Source organism: Musca domestica, unplaced genomic scaffold (assembly GCF_030504385.1).
Source record: "Musca domestica strain aabys unplaced genomic scaffold, Musca_domestica.polishedcontigs.V.1.1 15, whole genome shotgun sequence".
Classification (NCBI taxonomy): Eukaryota; Metazoa; Arthropoda; class Insecta; order Diptera; family Muscidae; genus Musca; species Musca domestica.
Genome location: NW_026712207.1, coordinates 13595125 through 13613214, shown reverse-complemented (window position 1 = coordinate 13613214; position 18090 = coordinate 13595125). Strand labels below are relative to the sequence as shown.

Sequence of the window (18090 nt, the reverse complement as noted above, 5' to 3'; positions counted from 1 at the left end):
TGTGTGATAGCAAACATTTTGAGTCATATGTAAAATTTTGACATGCAGACGGAAATACGCATGGATAATAAAAGTGACAGCACATAAGAAAAACACCTCCTCCCTGATAACGACTTTAACCCGAGTTAACATTTTGTATGTAAACGCACTGTAACAAATTCAGGTAGATGCGTCAACGCTTGGGAACATTGATATGTCAAAAAAATTTAAATGTCTTTTCAAATATAAGTATTTTTCTTTCTTATACGGCGTCATTCGGAGGTTATTATAATACGGGTTATTTAAAACTTTTTACAAATGTAAATAATTTTTCATTCACTATTTTCAATTCCAAAATTGGTTTGACAGTTCATTGTCCCAACAGCTGTGTCGATGCGTCTACCTACACTGGTGGCCAAAACTAAAGCAACTTAAATCGCAAAGACAATAAATGTCCTGTAACTTTTACAAAAATAAACAAATCGTAATTATTTTTCCAGTTTTAGATGAGGGGTTTCATTCACTTTCAAGAAACAAAAAATAAAAATACAAAAATAATTTTGAACGAAAAATAATATGTGGAAAACTGAAATGACCCAATTTTTGCTTGGTCAAAACTAAAGCAACTTTTGATTTTTTTATTTTAAAATAATTAAATTTTGGCTAGTAGTCGATAGCATAACCATTATTTTTGATAGCAGCTGCACACCTACGAGGCATTGAATCTATAACACGCTCAATTTGATCCTTGGGTGTGCTTTCCCAGGCACCCCGAATTCTTTAGAAAATGTTGTGCTTATTTATTTCCGAATCTCTCTTGATCTTCCTATCTACGATACTCCAAAGGCTTTCTAAGGAGTTTAGGTCAGGTGATTGTGCCGGCCATAACAAAACATGAATTTTTGACTCCCGCAACCAATATTTGACAAGTTTTGATACAAGTTTGGGATCATTGTCATGCTGAAACACACAAATCAGCCCAATATTTTACTCAGCGTAAGGGAACAACGTGATGTCCAACACATCTTTGTAAACAAACGGATCCACAACTTCCTTTATTTTATGGATAGACCCAAGTCCATAGAAAGAAAAATAGCGCCACGCCATTTTTGACCCTCCCCCATGCTTCACTGTACCTTTGCAACACTGCGGCTTGAGTCCTTCATTTTTTTGGTCTTCTCACCGTAAATTTTTTTACATCTGAGCCTTTAATATTAAACGTAGACTCATCCCAGAAATAATGTTTTTTTTTCCATTGAGCTTGATTCCACTTAATATTATCGTTTCCGAAAGCCTTTTTGATTTTTTCAGATAAAAATGATTTTTTGATGTCTTACGGGCATGCAGACCAGCTGCCACTACTCGTCTACGCACTGATCTCGAGCTTATATCCAATGATTGCTCTCTCACCAATCCAGTTGAACTCTTAAATAGTTGTTTTTTATTTCTCTCTCAATTTGTGGATAAGTACGGGCTGAAGTTCTTCACGGCCTTCATCCGTTATAGACTGTTACTACTGATCCAGTTTCAAAAAACCGACTTAGTATACAGAAATAATTATGAAATCACATAAATATTTATGAAATATTTCTCGGAAATCATTTTCTGTGATATGTTGTTTTGATAGTCACTGATAATTTGCTTTTTTAATCAGGTACTGTATTTGCTTCTAGCCATTTTTAATTTTTTTTGGGCAGTACTTAAAAAACGAAAAGAAAAACACATACTGTTGTAAAAAACTTCTCAAAAAGGATTTATGACAAGCGAAATTGTCGAAGGAAGCAAAGAACGATAAATATCACAGTAAAAACAACTGAAATTGCAGCGGTTATATGAATGTACAACAGAGTTGCTTTTGTTTTGTCCAAGCCAAAATCGGGTTAATTGACTTTACCAAACATTATTTTTTATATAAAAATGAATTTTGGTTTTATGTTTTAGATTTTTAAAAAGTGAATAAAATACCTAATTTAAAACAAGAAAAACTTTCTCATTTTCTTAATTTTTGAAAAAGTTACAGGGCATTCATTCTCCTTGTAATTTCAGTTGCTTTAGTTTTGGCCACCAGTGTATATTCTTCTACCATGAATACAGGTAGTCCCATCGACACAGCAGCTTGGATAATGAAATTTGACAAATTACAGAAAATTAAGAAATTGATATGACTATTTGAAAACCAATTATCAAATATTGAAATAAATTTTGAAAAAGAAAAACATATGATTATTTCCGTTTACTTTCTTAGTGTGGGAATACATAAAGCGCTTATTTGGGTGGCTTAAGTATAAGAAAACATATAAAAATCTACTTATATTTGAAAAAAAAAACATTTAAATTTTTTGAAATATCAATGCTCCCAATCGTTGATGCATCTACCTGTATTCTTCTGTCATGATTAAAATTTTCCATTATTTTATTTCTTCGCTATTTTACAAAAAGTGTCAAATGATTTAATCCACACTTTTCAATAAACTTTATTGTGATTAATTCAAAAAACAAATATCATGTATATTTCCTTGTAGTTCCACTGTATTATGATTACATTTCAGAAAACGGATGCTGTGTTTACGATATTCATTCAAAAGAATGTCCATCGTTTCTCATACTTGGTGTCACATTGGCGGAACGTTCATTTAATTCTCATTTTGATAACATTTGCGATTTCTTCGACCATGACTCACACTTTCAATGCAAACAAAGATATGTAACGGCTTTTGTTTCGAATTGATCTGTTTTTCCACTACTCCTCTACACCCCTTCCTCCCCACAAATCATTACCCCCATTATGGTTTGTTTGTGTGTGAGCTATGCCCTACTGGCCCATCCCTTTGTTTATAATTCCACAGTCACTTCAATCCAAAGTAATTACCCCCACCGAAACAAATCAAAAGACAACAATTCTTATTGACCACAAGGCAGCACAGCCAGCTAGCTTTGAACTGCCACCACAATAAACCCGTTGTATCGGTAGGTAAGCTTACCACCACCGTTCGGCCAGTCATCGAGCGAGACATTTGTTCAGTCAAGCAAAACCAAAAGTCAAGATGTCTGCAACAACAAAACTTGTCTTACCAATTACCAATGTATGTAGGTAAGAAAACCCCAGACAACCTGATGGACAACCACAACAACAACAACGAGAACAAAAAGCACAATTGTCTCTCATTGTGCAGAATGGAGTATACCAAACCATTCAGGCGGAGAATATTAAGCCTCTGTTCAAGACGATCATAAAAACAGACGTTGTTTACTCTCTGAACTGTTGGATACTCTCGTCATGCCATGGGTTTTAGTGTAATGAACATAAAAAAACTGAAACCCAACCATTGAAGTGGTTTTTTGCTTTGGACAACATTGTCAAATACACTCGAGGAAATTTACAGCGTTACAGTAGACCGCTCGTATAAGTATATTCTGTAAAAAAAGTTTTTGTTTTTGATTGTTTTGTCTTTTTTAAACCCAGAGTAATTTAACAAAATATAATTTTGTAGTAAACGGAATAAAACGGAAACATTGGGCGCCAGATGAAGAGGATCTACTACAAGTTCAATACTTGGTCTGTTCCAGAACTACAAGAATTTAAAAGTTTTTACTACGATTACCGATATTCCCTATATGATATCGAAGAAAATTGCAAAAACAGTAGATTCTTGCAGGTTCTAGACAAATGTATAGGGTGAGATGAAAGACCAACTTCAGACTGCTATCATTTCTAAGCCACTCGTCCGACAGCTGTTAAAATTTTTCCAGAGACAGTTCATTATATTGTTTACAAGCGTACAAAAACATTTTGGTGAGAATTTTCCAGAACAAAAAGTTATTCGTGATGGAATTCAAGCGTGATATTGTGATTTCTTTATATTTGGCTGGAAACCACAAGTGGCTATCGTTAGAGCACTCAAGCATTTAAATGTGAATAAATTTTTTGTGTATCGTACCATCGCTCGTTACCGATTACGTGATACTGGGAGCGTAGCCCGACTTCAAGGAAGTAGACAGAAGAAAACAGTAACATCATCAGAAATGATTCGAAAAGTAAAGCGACTTGATCGAAAACCGCGTCGCAGTGGCCGAAGAAGGGCTCGTGAAAAATGAGCTTGGGGTAAAGCCACTGAAATTCCAAAAAGTGCAAGAACTTACACCGCAACAGAAAGAAAATAGACTCAAAAGAGCTAAAGATTTTCTTCGCTTGGCCGAAAGTGGTGAACTGCCGAATTTGGTTTTCTCCGTCTCCGATGAGAAAATATTCGTTGTTCAGCAGTTCGTAAACAAACAAAATGATCTTGTTATTTGCCAAAGAGGTCAGCTGAAAGTGTACACATTTGGTTGGCCACCAGAACTCATGCGCCGGCCATGGTGATGGTGTGGGCCGCCATAACAGCCGGTGGTCGCTCTCCGCTCGTATTAATCGACCGTGGCATCAGAATAAATGCCGAATATTGCCGCGAAAATATCCTGGAGGTTGTATTTTGGCCGCAGACCTTGGACATTCCAACAGTACTCAGTACCATCGCACTCAGCACGCGCCACCCAAGAATGGTTACAAGATGAGGTTCCTAGCTTCATTTCCAGCGCACAATGGCCACCAAAAACTCCGGATATCAATCCTTTGGACTATTGTGTCTGGAGTATTTTGAAAAGCAAGGTTGGCACTAAAAAATACCAAAAGTGTCGATCACCTCAAGCAAGCGCTTCGCCGGGAATGGGCCAAAATACCGCAGAGCAACATTCGGGCAGCGTGTGATGGTTTCATTGGCAGTGTGAAGGTCATAATTCGTGCCAAAGGTGAGCAATTCGAACATATCTAATCGTATTCTAAAATTTGATGCTATTTCCGATATTTTTTTGCATTCATTCAATAAATTACAAAAAAAAAAAAAAAAAATTAAAAATTGTGGCGTTCGACTTTGTTGCATTTTTTTTTATCTCGCCCTGTATATCCTTAGCCAATGTTGTTTTATTTTAATATATTTTGACTTCGTTTATGATCATCCAAAGTTTTGACCCTCTATTGGGTGGGTTCCGAAGGAATGGGCCAATATTTTCCATTTCGGGGGAGGTACCAGAAGGAGTACGCCGAAATATTCGATCTTAACAACAGACCTTGAGTTAATAAAAATATTGCTATCTGTTAAATTACTCTCCAAATTTTAAAAGGAGAATCTTACATTACATTCTATATGAGTTATAATTATTCAAAATTTTGACCCTTTGTTGGGCAGGTGCTTGATGGAGTTGTCTAATATTGTCCGCGCCTGACCTAGCACTGATGCAAATATCGAATCGAATCATACTTTCTCTTTCTGTGCAGTAAAACATTTTTTTTTAAATTTCTACCTTTAGTGGGGAAGGTACCAGAAGGAGTAGACCGATATTGTCCACCTCCGAACTCGATCTAGGTTTGATAATAATATTACGATGCACCAAGTTTGGATTAAATCGAATATTCCCTTCGACAGTTATCGTGCTCATCCGCCAGACAGACGGACGGACGGACATCGCTGGATCCACTCCAAATGTCCTGAAACGGATTTGGCCCAAAGAGACCTAGGGCCTAGGGTTTAAAACCATTATTTCGATCAGGCATGTTTTGGCCATATCAGCCATATGGCTGAGAGTATAAAAATGGATTGTTTGCACAAAAATGAATGTAAATCGAATGCTTCAAAATAAGAGGAGTTGCAAGTGAAAGCAGAATAAAAATTTTCCGGTAGGCATTCGTAAACTCTAAAATCCCGAGCATATCATTTATTTGAACTAAGATTTTTCTTTGGGCGTTCAACAACAACGGCCAAATGCCTGCTGGATGAATGGCTTAAACTCACAAGTTTAGTTTATGGTTGAAGACCGCCGGTGACACTTGGTTGAAGCGCCAACGAAAAAGACATCTTCGACAAATAAAACAACAACAACAACGACAAGAAAAAATAATTTACTTTTTAATGATTGCCACATAAATTATAAGCTGGTTCATCAACAACAACATCAGCAGCGGTAGCAATAATATTATAAGGGCGCTTCTGGCCGAGTGTATGAGTGTGCGATCGTTGTGATTTTTAGTCATTTGTCGTGTGTGTGTGTGAGTGCGAAACCCCAAATCTACCTCAAAAGTAAGTTTTGACTGGTGAAGAAATTTGAAAAGTTTTTGAAAAATTAGATCATTCATGCGCATGCGCAAACCACTTCCGCTATGGAAGAAATTCGCGATAACAAAGAAGAAGAAGGGGGAAACAAAAACAGAAATGTGTAGGTTACGACGTTTTGCGTGAGTTCCTCTTTGAAACGGAAAGTTTGGCTCTTCAGATATTGACTTTGTTTGCCATTTTTCAAATTTGCAACGAATACGCTACCGAACCAATGCGCGAATGTGTGATCCATTAATTAAACAAAAAAATTGAAAAAAATAAACATTGTTTATGAACTGAATATATTCCGGTTTTATTAATGCAAAGTTGCCTGCCTGCTCAGCTTGGTGTCTTGCAGCTTTTGTGTGAATTGTAGATTTTGTTTTCAATTCGTATCGAGTTGAGTCCGGAGCAGAGTGTGTGTGTTTGAATCTTGCAAGCCAAGTGAATTAAACTTGTTTTTCTTTACATTACCGCAACGCTGGAGATCGATTGGCGATATCAAAGAATATCATAGATGCAAGCATCCATCCACCAATTGATCTGTGCAATAAAAATATCAAAAGGCAATTAGAAAACGAGTGTAAACACAAGCGACAAGTGCTTAAGCAAGGTACCTACAAACATACATATGTATGCAGTTCCCCCCTCTTGTCAAACACAAAAGGGCCGCAGATGGTGTAACAAAAACTTTCGTTTTATACAATTTCAATACCCAGTTACATTTCTTAAACAAGGAGACAATTTTTAAAGTTATTCATCCACCACCGCATGAGGTGTGGTACCCAGCTATGCATTTCAATTAAGTCAGCTCGGCCTGCGTTTCAGTTGAAGTTATGTTTGGAAACAGTAAAACTAAAACGTCTTAAAAGTTCTCGACTTTCAATGGAACATTTCGTGGTCGGAATTTTTAATTGAATATTTTTTGTTCGTTAACTTTGTCATGATTTCGAACAATGTCGACTATTTTCGAAATAACACAAATGCCATAAAAGTGATAGTAATGCTGATGGAAAAAAAATAAAAGAAAATCACAAAAAATGCGTTCGTAATTATGTGCAGTTATATTGGAAAATAAGCAATGATATGCCGTTTTTTAATTTTACACTCTTGTGTGTGAATTCAGTAGCTTCGATTATCTTATCATACGGTTACATAGAGCATGTTAGCGTTATTATCGAAAAATTATTATAAATTTGAAAACAAAAATAAAAAGGTTTTATGTAAACACAGCCTTATCTTGAATGGACTATTATAGTAGGTTCACATTGTAGTGCGTAAAGTAGTCGCATCGACGCAGCTGCTGGGACAAAGAACTGTCAAATCTATTTTGGAATTTAAAATGTCGAATTAAAATTTATTGGCACTTGCAAAATTTTTTGAAAAATTCGTATCAAAACAACCTCCGATTTACGTCGTATACGATAACATATAACAATCTACTAATTTCGGACAAAACATTTTAAAAATTTTGACGTGCCATTTTTCACAAGCGTTAATGCATCTGCATACAGGTGTATTCTTCTACCATGGCATATACCAAGAATAAAGGTGGGAATACATAAAGCGCTTATCTGGCTAGCTTAAGTCATTGGCGGGCTTCTTCGGATATGAACAAAGGAGCCTAGGGCCAAAATTGAACTAAGTCAACCTAAAACTCCTTTGTTCATCTACGAAGAAGTCAGCCGATCACTTAAGCCCGCTAAATATGCGCTTTATATATTTCCACCCTAAATTCCCATTACAGAGCGTTTACATACACAGGGCGAGATAAAAAAAATTGCAACAAAGTCAAACGCCATAATTTTTACATTTTTTTTTTAAATTTTATTGAATGAACGTGAAAAAATGTCGGAAATAGCATCAATTTTTAGAATACGTTTAGGTTTGTTTGAATTGGCTACCTTTGGCACGAATTATGGCCTTCAAAAGGCCAATAAAACCGTCACATACTGTTCGAATGCTGCTCTGCGGTATTTTGGCCCATTCCCGGCGAAGCGCTTGCTTGATGTAATCAACACTTTGGTATTTTTTAGTGTCAACCTTGCTTTCTAAAATACTCCAGACACAATAGTCCAACGTAGTGGTATCCGGGGAGTTTGGTGGCCATTTTGTGCTGGAAATTAAGTGAGGAACCTCATTTTGTAACCATTCTTTGGTGGCGCGTGCTAAGTGCGATGGTGCTAAGTCCTGTTGGAATGTCCAAGGTCTGCAGCCAAAATGTTTGCGTGCCCAAGGCTTTAATACACCCTCCAGAATATTTTCGCGATAATATTCGGTATTTCGGATGCCACGGTCGATTAATAAGAGCGGAGAGCGATCATCGGCTGTTATGGCGCCCCACACCATCACCATGGTCGGCGCTTGAGTTCTGGTGGCCAATCGAAGATTCACATTTTTAGCTCTCTCTCTCTCTCTCCTCTTTGGCAAGTAAACACGATCATTTTGTTTGTTTACAAACTGCTGGACATCGAATGTTTTCTCCTCGGAGACGGAGAAACCCAAATTCGGCAGTTCACCACTTTCGGCCAAGCGAAGCAACTCTTTAGCTCTTTTGAGTTTATTTTCTTTCAGTTGCGGTGTAAGTTCTTGAACTTTTTGGGATTTCTGTGGCTTTACCCCGTGCTTATTTGTCAATATTTGCCGAATGGAATATTGCGATATGTTCACTGCGATGTGGGTTTCGATCAAGTCGCTTCTTTACTTTTCGAAGCATTTCTGCTGATGTTGCTGTTTTCTTCCGTCCACTTCCTTGACGTCAGGCTACACTACCAGTATCACGGTAACGAGCAATGGTACGAAACACAAAATATTTATTCATATTTAAATGCAGGAGTGCTCTAACGATAGCCACTTGTGGTTTTCCAGCCAAATATAAAGAAATCACACTATCACGCTTGAATTCCAATGCGAACAACTTTTTTTCTGGAAAATTCTCACCAAAATGCTTTTGTACACTTGTAAACAATATAATGAGCTGTCACTGGAATAATTTTAGCAGCTGTCGGACGAGTGGCTTAGAATTGACAGTAGTCTGAAGTTGGTTGCATTTTTGTATCTCACCCTGTGTATAAAACGCTCTTTTTGACCGGCTGGCTGGCTTCACCAGCCCCATGGTAGAAGAATATAGGTAGACGCGTTGACACAGCTGCTGGGACAATGAACTGTCAAACCAATTTTGGAATTGAAAGTGTTGAATGAAAAATTATTTAAATTGGTAAAAATTTATGAAAAACACGAATTATAATATCCTCTGAATGACGTCGTATAAGAAAACATATAAAAATCTACTTATATTTGAAAAAACATTAAAAATTTTTTGACATATCAATGCTCCCAAGTATTAATCTACCTGTATTCTTCTGCCATGGCCAGCCCATAAACCGCAACGAACCGTGACCTTTTCTGGATTAATTGCCTGATCTTCACTTAACTCTGGATTAATTGGCTGATCTTTACTCATTATAAATTATTGATTATGCGAATTATTAAAAACAATTTATAAATAATGTTTAAACAAATAAGCATTCCCAGCTCTGGATTTTTTGTAGTTTACAGGTTTCCATCTCTGATTTGTCTTGTGTATACAATGGATTTATAAGTATAAATCAGCTTTAGGCATTTCTCTTTCATTATTTTGTCCATCTATGACAAGATGAGCAAATATTGAGTTATCGATAAGAGTACTTGGCATTCATCGAAATATCCACAAATGATCATTATAGGCAGTTTCTTAAATGGTGAAATTAGTGTGTTGTCAGCGCTGCCCACTTAACGTTGTTCTGCTACTTAGTGCACCGGATCAGTTTAGAGCAATTTGAATATTATTCATAATGAATAAACATTAAAACATGAACTAATTTGAAATAAATCACGAATAATGGTGCATTTATTTCGGAACTGCAAATTATTTGAGCAATTAATTAACTGATTAATTGTTTCTGCAAAGTGGGTAAGTCCGGTCGCTAGTTATTGGGATTATTATCTCAGTTGATGAGTCAATTGTTTGCAATGCGTGCAAAACAAAGATTTCATTTATCAATTGTTGAGCAATTTAACGCATGGAAAAATTAAAAACTGGGGATATCCACAGAAACAAAAATAGGGGGCACGATTGTTTAAATTGTTCTATGTTGTTTAGAATTTTTAATTGAAACATACGTGCGAAAAAAACATACATAGCGAAGAAAAAATATGTTATCATAATTTTGAGCCTAACGAAGAGAGACCACAATGTTGGTCACAATATTGAAAAAAAAAAAATAATTTATTTTAGTACCACGGGTTAATGCTTTCTTTGGATATAAGATCTGTAGACGGACATTTATAAATAAATTTGCACTGTTCCAAAACTGGAAAGAATCTAATAGTTTTTAGTTTGTTTTTCGAAATCATAGAGGAAAATTCGGTTATCGTAGTAAAAACTTTTATATTCTTCCTGTTCTGGAACAGTGCAATTGTAACATAAAAAAAATAATTAACGTGAGTAATATAGATCTAAAGGTGAGAATACATAAAACGTTTTTCTGACTGGCTTAAGTCATCGGCTGGAAAAGAGCAAAGGAGCCTAGGCCGAAATCGAACTAAGTCAACCTAAAACTCCTTTCTTCCTCTACGAAGAAGCCAGCCGATGACTTAATCCAGTCAAAAAAGCCTTTCATGTACTCTCTCCCTTTTTTGACTGGCTTAAGTCATCGGCTGACTTCTTCGTAAAAGAACAAAGGTTGACATAGTTGGATTTTGACACTACACTCCTTTATGGGTGAGAAATAGTATCAAATTTTAGAATATGTTTAGATTTGTTCGATTTGGTCACCTTTGGCACGAATTATTGCCTTCAAACGGCCAATGAAACCGTCACACGCTGCCCGAATGTTGCTCTGTGGCATTTTGGCTCATTATCGGCGAAGCGCTTGCTTGAGGTGATCGACACTTTGGTGTTTTTCAGTGACAACCTTGCTTTCCAAAAAACTCCAGACACAATAGTCTAAGGGATTGGTATCCGGAGATTTTGGTGGTCATTTTGCGCTGGAAATAAAGCGAGGAACCTCAGTTTGTAACCATTCTTGGGTGGTGCGTGCTGAGTCCTGTTGGAATGTCCAAGGTCTCGGCCAAAATGTTGGCGTGTCCAAGGCTTTAATACACCCTCCAGAATATTTTCGCTACAATATTTGGCATTTATTCTGATGCCACGGTCGATGCCACACCATCACCATGGCCGACGCTTGAGTACTAGTGGCCAACCGAAGGTGCACTTTTCAGCTGACCTCTTTGGCAAACTGCTGGACAACGAATGTTTTCTCATCGAAAAAAAAAACAAATTCGACAGTTCACCACTTTCGACCAAGCGAAGCAACTCGTTAGGTCTTTTGAGTCTGTTTTCTTTCTGTTGCGGTGTAAGTTCTTACAATTTTTGGGATTTCAATGGTTTTACCTCGAGCTTATTTTTCAAAATTTTCCGAATGGAATATTGTGATATGTTCAGCTCACGAACCATCTTTCGGCCACTGCGACGTGGGTTTGATAAAGTCGCTTCTTTACTTTTCGAATCATTTTTGCTAAGGTTGCTGTTTTCTTGCGTCCACTTCCTTGACGCCGGGCTACGCTACCAGTATCACGGTAACGAACATTTAAAGTTACCAGTAGGAGTGGACCGATATTGCCCATTTCCGAATTCGATCTAAGTTTTATAGTAATATTACGATGTACCAAGTTTGGAACAAATCGGATACTCCCTTCAAGAATTATATTGCGACTCCAAATGTCCTGAAGGGGATTTGGTCCGAAGATACCTAGAATCCAAAACAGTTATATCGATGAGGCACGTTTGAGATCACTAGAAGATCTTGCAACGATTTTCTGTCTATAGAAGCCACCTAGATTGGCCCATATTTTTTCCTTTTGCCGGAAAGCCATATAGAAAACCTCGCTTCAATCGCAAATTATCAATTCCCATCAATATTAAACATGCGTTTGTGTGGTTTTATTTGATGTTTACCCCCAGTTTTTTATCACTTCTTTTTTATTTTTGGTTCATTGCAGATGACCTGGCAACACATCTGCACAGGAAGCAGGTTGTTTTTAATACTTTTAGTGGTTTCCTCGGTTGGCGTAATGGAGACGAAAGCAAAAACCGGTAAGTTGAAAAAAAAGGAACTGACAAAGTGGGAAAAAATGAAATTAATACGCATATCAATGAACAAAAAATTAAAAAAACAAGAGAGGGAAGAGAAGACATGCAAATGCCAAAAGAAACCTTCCCAAAAAAAAAACAAAACGCAAAAAATGTGAAGCCAAGCTATTGAATGACACAAACTAACGGTTATTTGTATTTTCACTTTCACAGGACCCGTACATGGCAAGGTTGTGGTGTGCTACATATCAACATGGGCTGTTTATCGACCGGGACATGGTGCCTATTCCATAGATAACTTTGATCCCAGCCTTTGCACACATGTGGTTTATGCCTTTGCTGGCTTGGATCCCGAGTTGTCGGCCATTAAATCTTTGGGTATTATGAATTTTGAGTTTTGACATATTCCATGTTTTCATTTTTAATATTTTGTAGATCCCTGGCAGGATTTAAAGGAAGATTATGGCAAAGGTGGCTATGAACGTTTGACGGGCCTGAAACGTACCCATCCCCACTTAAAAGTCTCACTGGCCATTGGTGGTTGGAATGAGGGTTCCAAAAACTACTCGCGCATGGTTGCCGATCCAATGGCCCGTGGAAAATTCGTCAAACAGGTTACCTCGTTTATAAGACGTTACAATTTCGATGGCCTCGATTTGGATTGGGAATATCCCACACAGCGTGATGGCAATCCAGCTGATCGGGAAAATTTTGTTCTACTCTGCAAGGAATTGAGAGAACAATTCCAACCGCACAATCTGTTGTTGACCTCGGCCATTGGAGCGGCCAAAAATGTGATCGATCAGGCCTATGATGTTAGACAGATTTCACGTTATTTGGACTTTCTGCATATCATGTGTTACGATTATCATGGCAGTTGGGATCGTAAGGTTGGCTACAACTCACCGTTGACAGCACCGCAAGGGGATGCCTTGAGTGTGGTGAGTTATGTGAAGAATCTCAAAAAAAAAAAAATTATGTTTAAACAAGTAAAAAGCAGCTAAGTTCGGCCGGGCCTTGAACTTGAACAATTTCAAACATTTTTTTTGGACCGATATAGCCCATCTTCGAACTTGACCTGCATGCAGACAAAAGACAGATCTGTGCAAAATTTTAGCTTCCTATCTTAATTCGTTTTGACTGTAGCGTGATTATAACGGACGGACAGGCCGGACGGACAGGATTAAATCGTCTGAGAATTTTACGCAGATCAAGAATACACCGTGAGATAAAAAAAACTGCAACACTACGCTATTTTGTTCATTTCCGAAGAAGCCAGCCAATGACTTAAGCCAGCCAGATAAGCGCTTTATGTATTCCCACCTTTATTTCGATTTTGGCTCTACTCTTCATTGTTCTTTTCCGAAGAAGCCAGCCGGATGACTTAAGCCAGTCAAAAAAAACCTTTTTATGTATTCTCACCTTTATCTAGGTCTTGTTATTACAAATTTTGATTAGCTTAAAAATTCGCTATTCCGAACGAATTAAATTTCCTTAAATAAATTTCTGTTACCTAACACCTGTTTCTTTTTCAACAGCAATACACCATCGATTACCTCCTGAAACTGGGTGCTCCAGCGGAAAAAATTGTAATGGGCGTACCATTCTATGGTCGGACCTTCAAGACACCCTATGATGGCAATATTGGTGACGATACCGATGGCACAGCCTTCCAAGGACCCTATACCCGGGAGGATGGTTTCCTGGGTTACAACGAAATCTGTCAAATTTTGAAAAATAAAACTTCCGGTTGGACAACGATGTGGGATCCCGAAACATCGCAGGTTGTGGCCCGTTCCGAAAAGGATGTCTTCAACGGCCTCGTCCAAGTGGTGACTTTTGACAATTCCCGTTCCATAGCCAATAAGGTGAAATTTGCCATGGATCGCAATTTGGCCGGCATAATGGTTTGGTCCATTGACACCGATGATTTCCTGGGTGAATGTGAAATCGAAGAAGATGTCTATGAGGACTTTAGGCATTTGAAACATTCCGGTCTACGGCTGCCCACCAGACTGCACAACAACTATCCTTTGCTGAGAACCATCAACGAAGCCATGCCCCTGGCCATTGAGGAAATCAAAAATAAACATCATCACCATCATGATGAGGATCATGACATGCATGGACATGGTGATCATGGCCATCGCAATTATGACGACGACGACGATTCAGTGGAGGACAATGAAATTCCACATGGCAGTGTCGAAGATCGCAAGGGAGAGAGCAATTCGGCTTTGCGAAAATTACAAAATCCCTTCTTTGTTGCCGTGGTCTGGTGTCTGTTATCTTTAGTTTTTTAATTGATATTTGTTTTAAGTTACCTTCTCCGAAAGAAAGCAAAGCAAATTCGTTTGGAATATATCAAAATTGAAGTACGCATTAATAAAGAGTTCAGTCACGTTTAGGGGGCTCTTTATTTGATTTGAATTTTCAGGAAAATTTTGTATGAAGAAAGCTTAAGCAACTTAGTTTTAAAAAAAATATTAGATTGTAAAAAAACACATTGGCCTTAATTAAAAATTTAAATAAAAATAGATTTAAAAACAATGTCGACATGTTTATTTTATGTGGAAATCAAAGCAGAAAAAATCAGAATAGACAAATAAAAAGGAGAAATCTTTAGTTAAATATAGGTTAACGGGAGATGGATCCTCTCGAATATCAAGATTATCTTCTAATTTTTGTTTTTTGGTGCCTGTTTAATGAGGCTGATGCCTACACAGACGAGCCTGTTTTAGTTGACTCCTTGGAAGACATTATTGAAGCAATTATTCTTGAATACTGGTCGAAATGTTGGATATTAAACTAAGCGACATTTGCATGAAATAGTCATTGATCATTGAAACTTTTTGAAAATTTTAGAAGTTTTTTTCGACCAAACCTATTTTGATGTGACGTTTAAGGTTCTATGAAGATATAAGAACTTTCTGCTGAAAATGCTTAGTATAGTTCTATTATTTAGAATAACACCCATATTGCGGTAGAGCACTTCGTATTTCATAAAAATTCAACTCCAATTTTCAACAGAATTGGTGCAACTTTGATCATGGCTACAATCTACTCTCTATATTATGAGTATGAGTAAATCCAAAAGAGAGTCTGTAAGGAAAAGTCTAAAATCGGGTGAGGCCGACTGTATGATACCCTATACCAACATGCATATTTAGTAGAGCTCCCCTAAAAAAAAAATTAATTTGAAGTAGATCATAACAACTACCCAAATTATGCTTTAGAGCAGTTATTGTTTGGTTTCAAAGGGATCTAATATATGGGAGGCATATCCAATTCTGAATCGATTTTCACCAAATTTGATGGAGACATTTTAATCTTTTATAGCAATAACATTGCACAATATCACTTTGAGAAGGATTATATTAAAAATATATATATCTGAGCCGAGTTCCACAAAATTGAAACCTACGTCCGAAATTCACTGCATTTGGGCTTATATTATTTATTATTTGCATAATAAATCTGAAATCGGATTAAGGATATACAGGGTGAGATGAAAAAACTGCTACCAACTTCAGACTGCTGTCATTTCTAAGTCACTCTTCCGACAGCTGTTAACATTATTCCAGTGACGGCTCATTATATTGTTAACAAGCGTACAAAAGCATTTTGTTGAGAACTTTTCAGAACAAAGTTTCTCGTGATGGAGTTCAAGCGTGATATTAAAAAAAGCTAAAGAGTTGTTTCGCTTGGCCGAAAGTGGTGAACTGCCGAATTTGGTTCTCTCCGTCTCCGATGAGAAAACATTCGTTGTCCAGCAGTTTGTAAACAAACAAAATTATCGTATTTACTTGCCAAAGAGGTCAGCTGAAAATGTCCACGTTCGGTTGGCCACCAGAACTCAAACGCCGGCCATGGTGATCGTGTGGGCCGCCATAACAGCCGATGGTCGCTCTCCGCTCGTATTAATCGACCATGGCATCAGAATAAATGCCGAATAATATCGCGAAAATATTCTGGTGGGTGTCTCAAAAGCCTTGGGCAAAGCCGCAGACCTTGGACATTCTAAGAGGAATCAGCACCATCGCACTCAGCACGCGCCACCCAAGAATGGTTACAAAAAGAGGTTCCTCGCTTCATTTCCAGCACACAATGGCCACCAAAATCTTCGGATACCAATCCGTTGGGTTATTATGTTTGAAGTATTTTGGAAAGCAAGGTTGGCACTAAAAAATAACCAAAGTGTCGATCACCTCAAGCAAGCGCTTCGCCGGGAATGGGCCAAACTACCGCCGAGCAATATTTGGGCAGCGTGTGACGGTTGCATTGGCCATTTGAAGGCCAAAGGTGACCAATTCGAACAAATCTAAAAAATTTGATGCTATTTCCGAATTTTTTTTACTCTCATTCAATAAAATTTAAAAAAAAAAAATGTAAAAATTATGACATTTGACATTGTTCCAGTTCTTTTATCTCACCCTGTATATATACTTTGTAGGGTCAATCTTGAGTATTTCGAGGAGTTACAAACAGAAAACTTTATATACCATCCATAGAATGGTGGAGGTTATAAAAATGTATGAGTTATTCCTATTTATAATTTACAAGGCATAATGACTTGATTTTATATTACCGTGTAATGTGTAACGGGGACGCAAAGTGATCGTGTCCTGCTCTCAGCATTACTGGTGATGAGAACTACACACCTTCTGCATTACTAGTATCCCACTACATAATCTCTGCATTACCAGTAGCTAAAAATAATAAATTATTCTTAAAAGAAGTACGCGACAAAATAAACTACCTTCATCTTACCAAGTAATGAGTAATGGTGACACAGAGTGATCATATCTGATTACAAAATATGAAATCGCGGGTTCAAATATTCTCGTCAATTAAAAATGGAAAGTGATTCAGTTACAAATAAATTCAGCTATAAGGGCTTAAAAATAGAACGACTGCTTTTTCGATTTATGTATGTCCTCGAGGTGCCAGTTTGCTATAACATGTCCACGTTAAAGTAAGGGGCTAGGACTCACTTTTAAAATTAACCTTCCTTTAATAAATCCTTTGTTTGGTAATAAGATTTTTTACTCTGAGTTACTCATTGTGCCGTTGACTCAGATACGACTGATCCCTATAATTATATAATAATATGAGTATTATCAGCCCTGCTCAGAACCGTGTTCTAGAACATGAGTCAAAAAATGGATAATTTAAGAGAAAATTAAAATTTTTATATTTCTTCATATTTTACGATTCCATTTAATTGTTTTTAAACATGAATGTTTGTCAAAATAATTTATTAAGCAAATGGATAACAAATATTCGTATAAATAATGACTAAACACTGTTTTGTTCTTGATTTAAATAAGCAAAGAGAAATTTGACTGGAAAGAGATATTTTTTCTTGAGCAGCGCTGGCAATATATTTATAGACCAACTTTCTAAGACATTCTCTTGTGAGAAAATCTTAAATACGTATCTTGTCATTCTATAAAAATAAGAAAAAAAATATTTTTAATTTTATAAATATTTTTATTTCTTTGTATTTTTTGTTTATTTATTTTGTTCTCGAAATATCAAACAATTTTTACTATATTATATATATGTTTATGTATGTATATATATATATGGGTACGTTGTAAAATTCTCATATGATTAATTTCTTATACGAGTATCTTTTTTTTTGAGTTTTCATTTTATTTATCTTTATTTCAACATTTAATAAACTTATTTATGTATGTATGTATGCACACATTAAAGCCAACTTGTATGTATGTACGTCTAAATGGTATTTATATAAACTTTTGAGCCATATTAAATTACATAATGTTATAGTATAATACTATTAATTATTATTATTTTATTGTACGATCTTTTGTTGATATTATTTAA

General features: G+C 36.7%; 1 protein-coding gene across 3 annotated transcripts; it reads left to right on the top strand.

Annotated features, from left to right (window-relative positions):
• Nucleotides 1-5824: 5824 nt before the first annotated feature.
• On the top strand, nt 5825-14787 carry LOC101895047 (probable chitinase 2). 3 transcript variants are annotated; one of them, XM_005188384.3, is made up of 5 exons: nt 5825-6089; nt 12147-12240; nt 12451-12615; nt 12673-13178; nt 13776-14787. In XM_005188384.3, the coding sequence occupies exons 2-5, from the start codon at nt 12147-12149 to the stop codon at nt 14538-14540; spliced, it is 1530 nt and encodes a 509-aa protein (XP_005188441.1). In that variant the 5' UTR covers nt 5825-6089; the 3' UTR covers nt 14541-14787. The 3 variants fall into 3 exon arrangements, with proteins under 3 accessions (XP_005188441.1, XP_058975673.1, XP_058975672.1); XM_059119690.1 differs by lacking the exon at nt 5825-6089 and adding an exon at nt 6504-6717; XM_059119689.1 differs by lacking the exon at nt 5825-6089 and adding an exon at nt 9916-10056.
• Nucleotides 14788-18090: the final 3303 nt, after the last annotated feature.

Coding starts and splice junctions, on each gene's coding strand:
- LOC101895047 (XM_005188384.3), top strand. CDS start 12,147: ATGACCTGGCAACACATCTGCACAGGAAGCAGGTTGTTTTTAATACTT. Junction 12,241..12,450: donor GGAGACGAAAGCAAAAACCG/GTAAGTTGAAAA, acceptor TCACTTTCACAG/GACCCGTACATGGCAAGGTT. Junction 13,179..13,775: donor AAGGGGATGCCTTGAGTGTG/GTGAGTTATGTG, acceptor CTTTTTCAACAG/CAATACACCATCGATTACCT.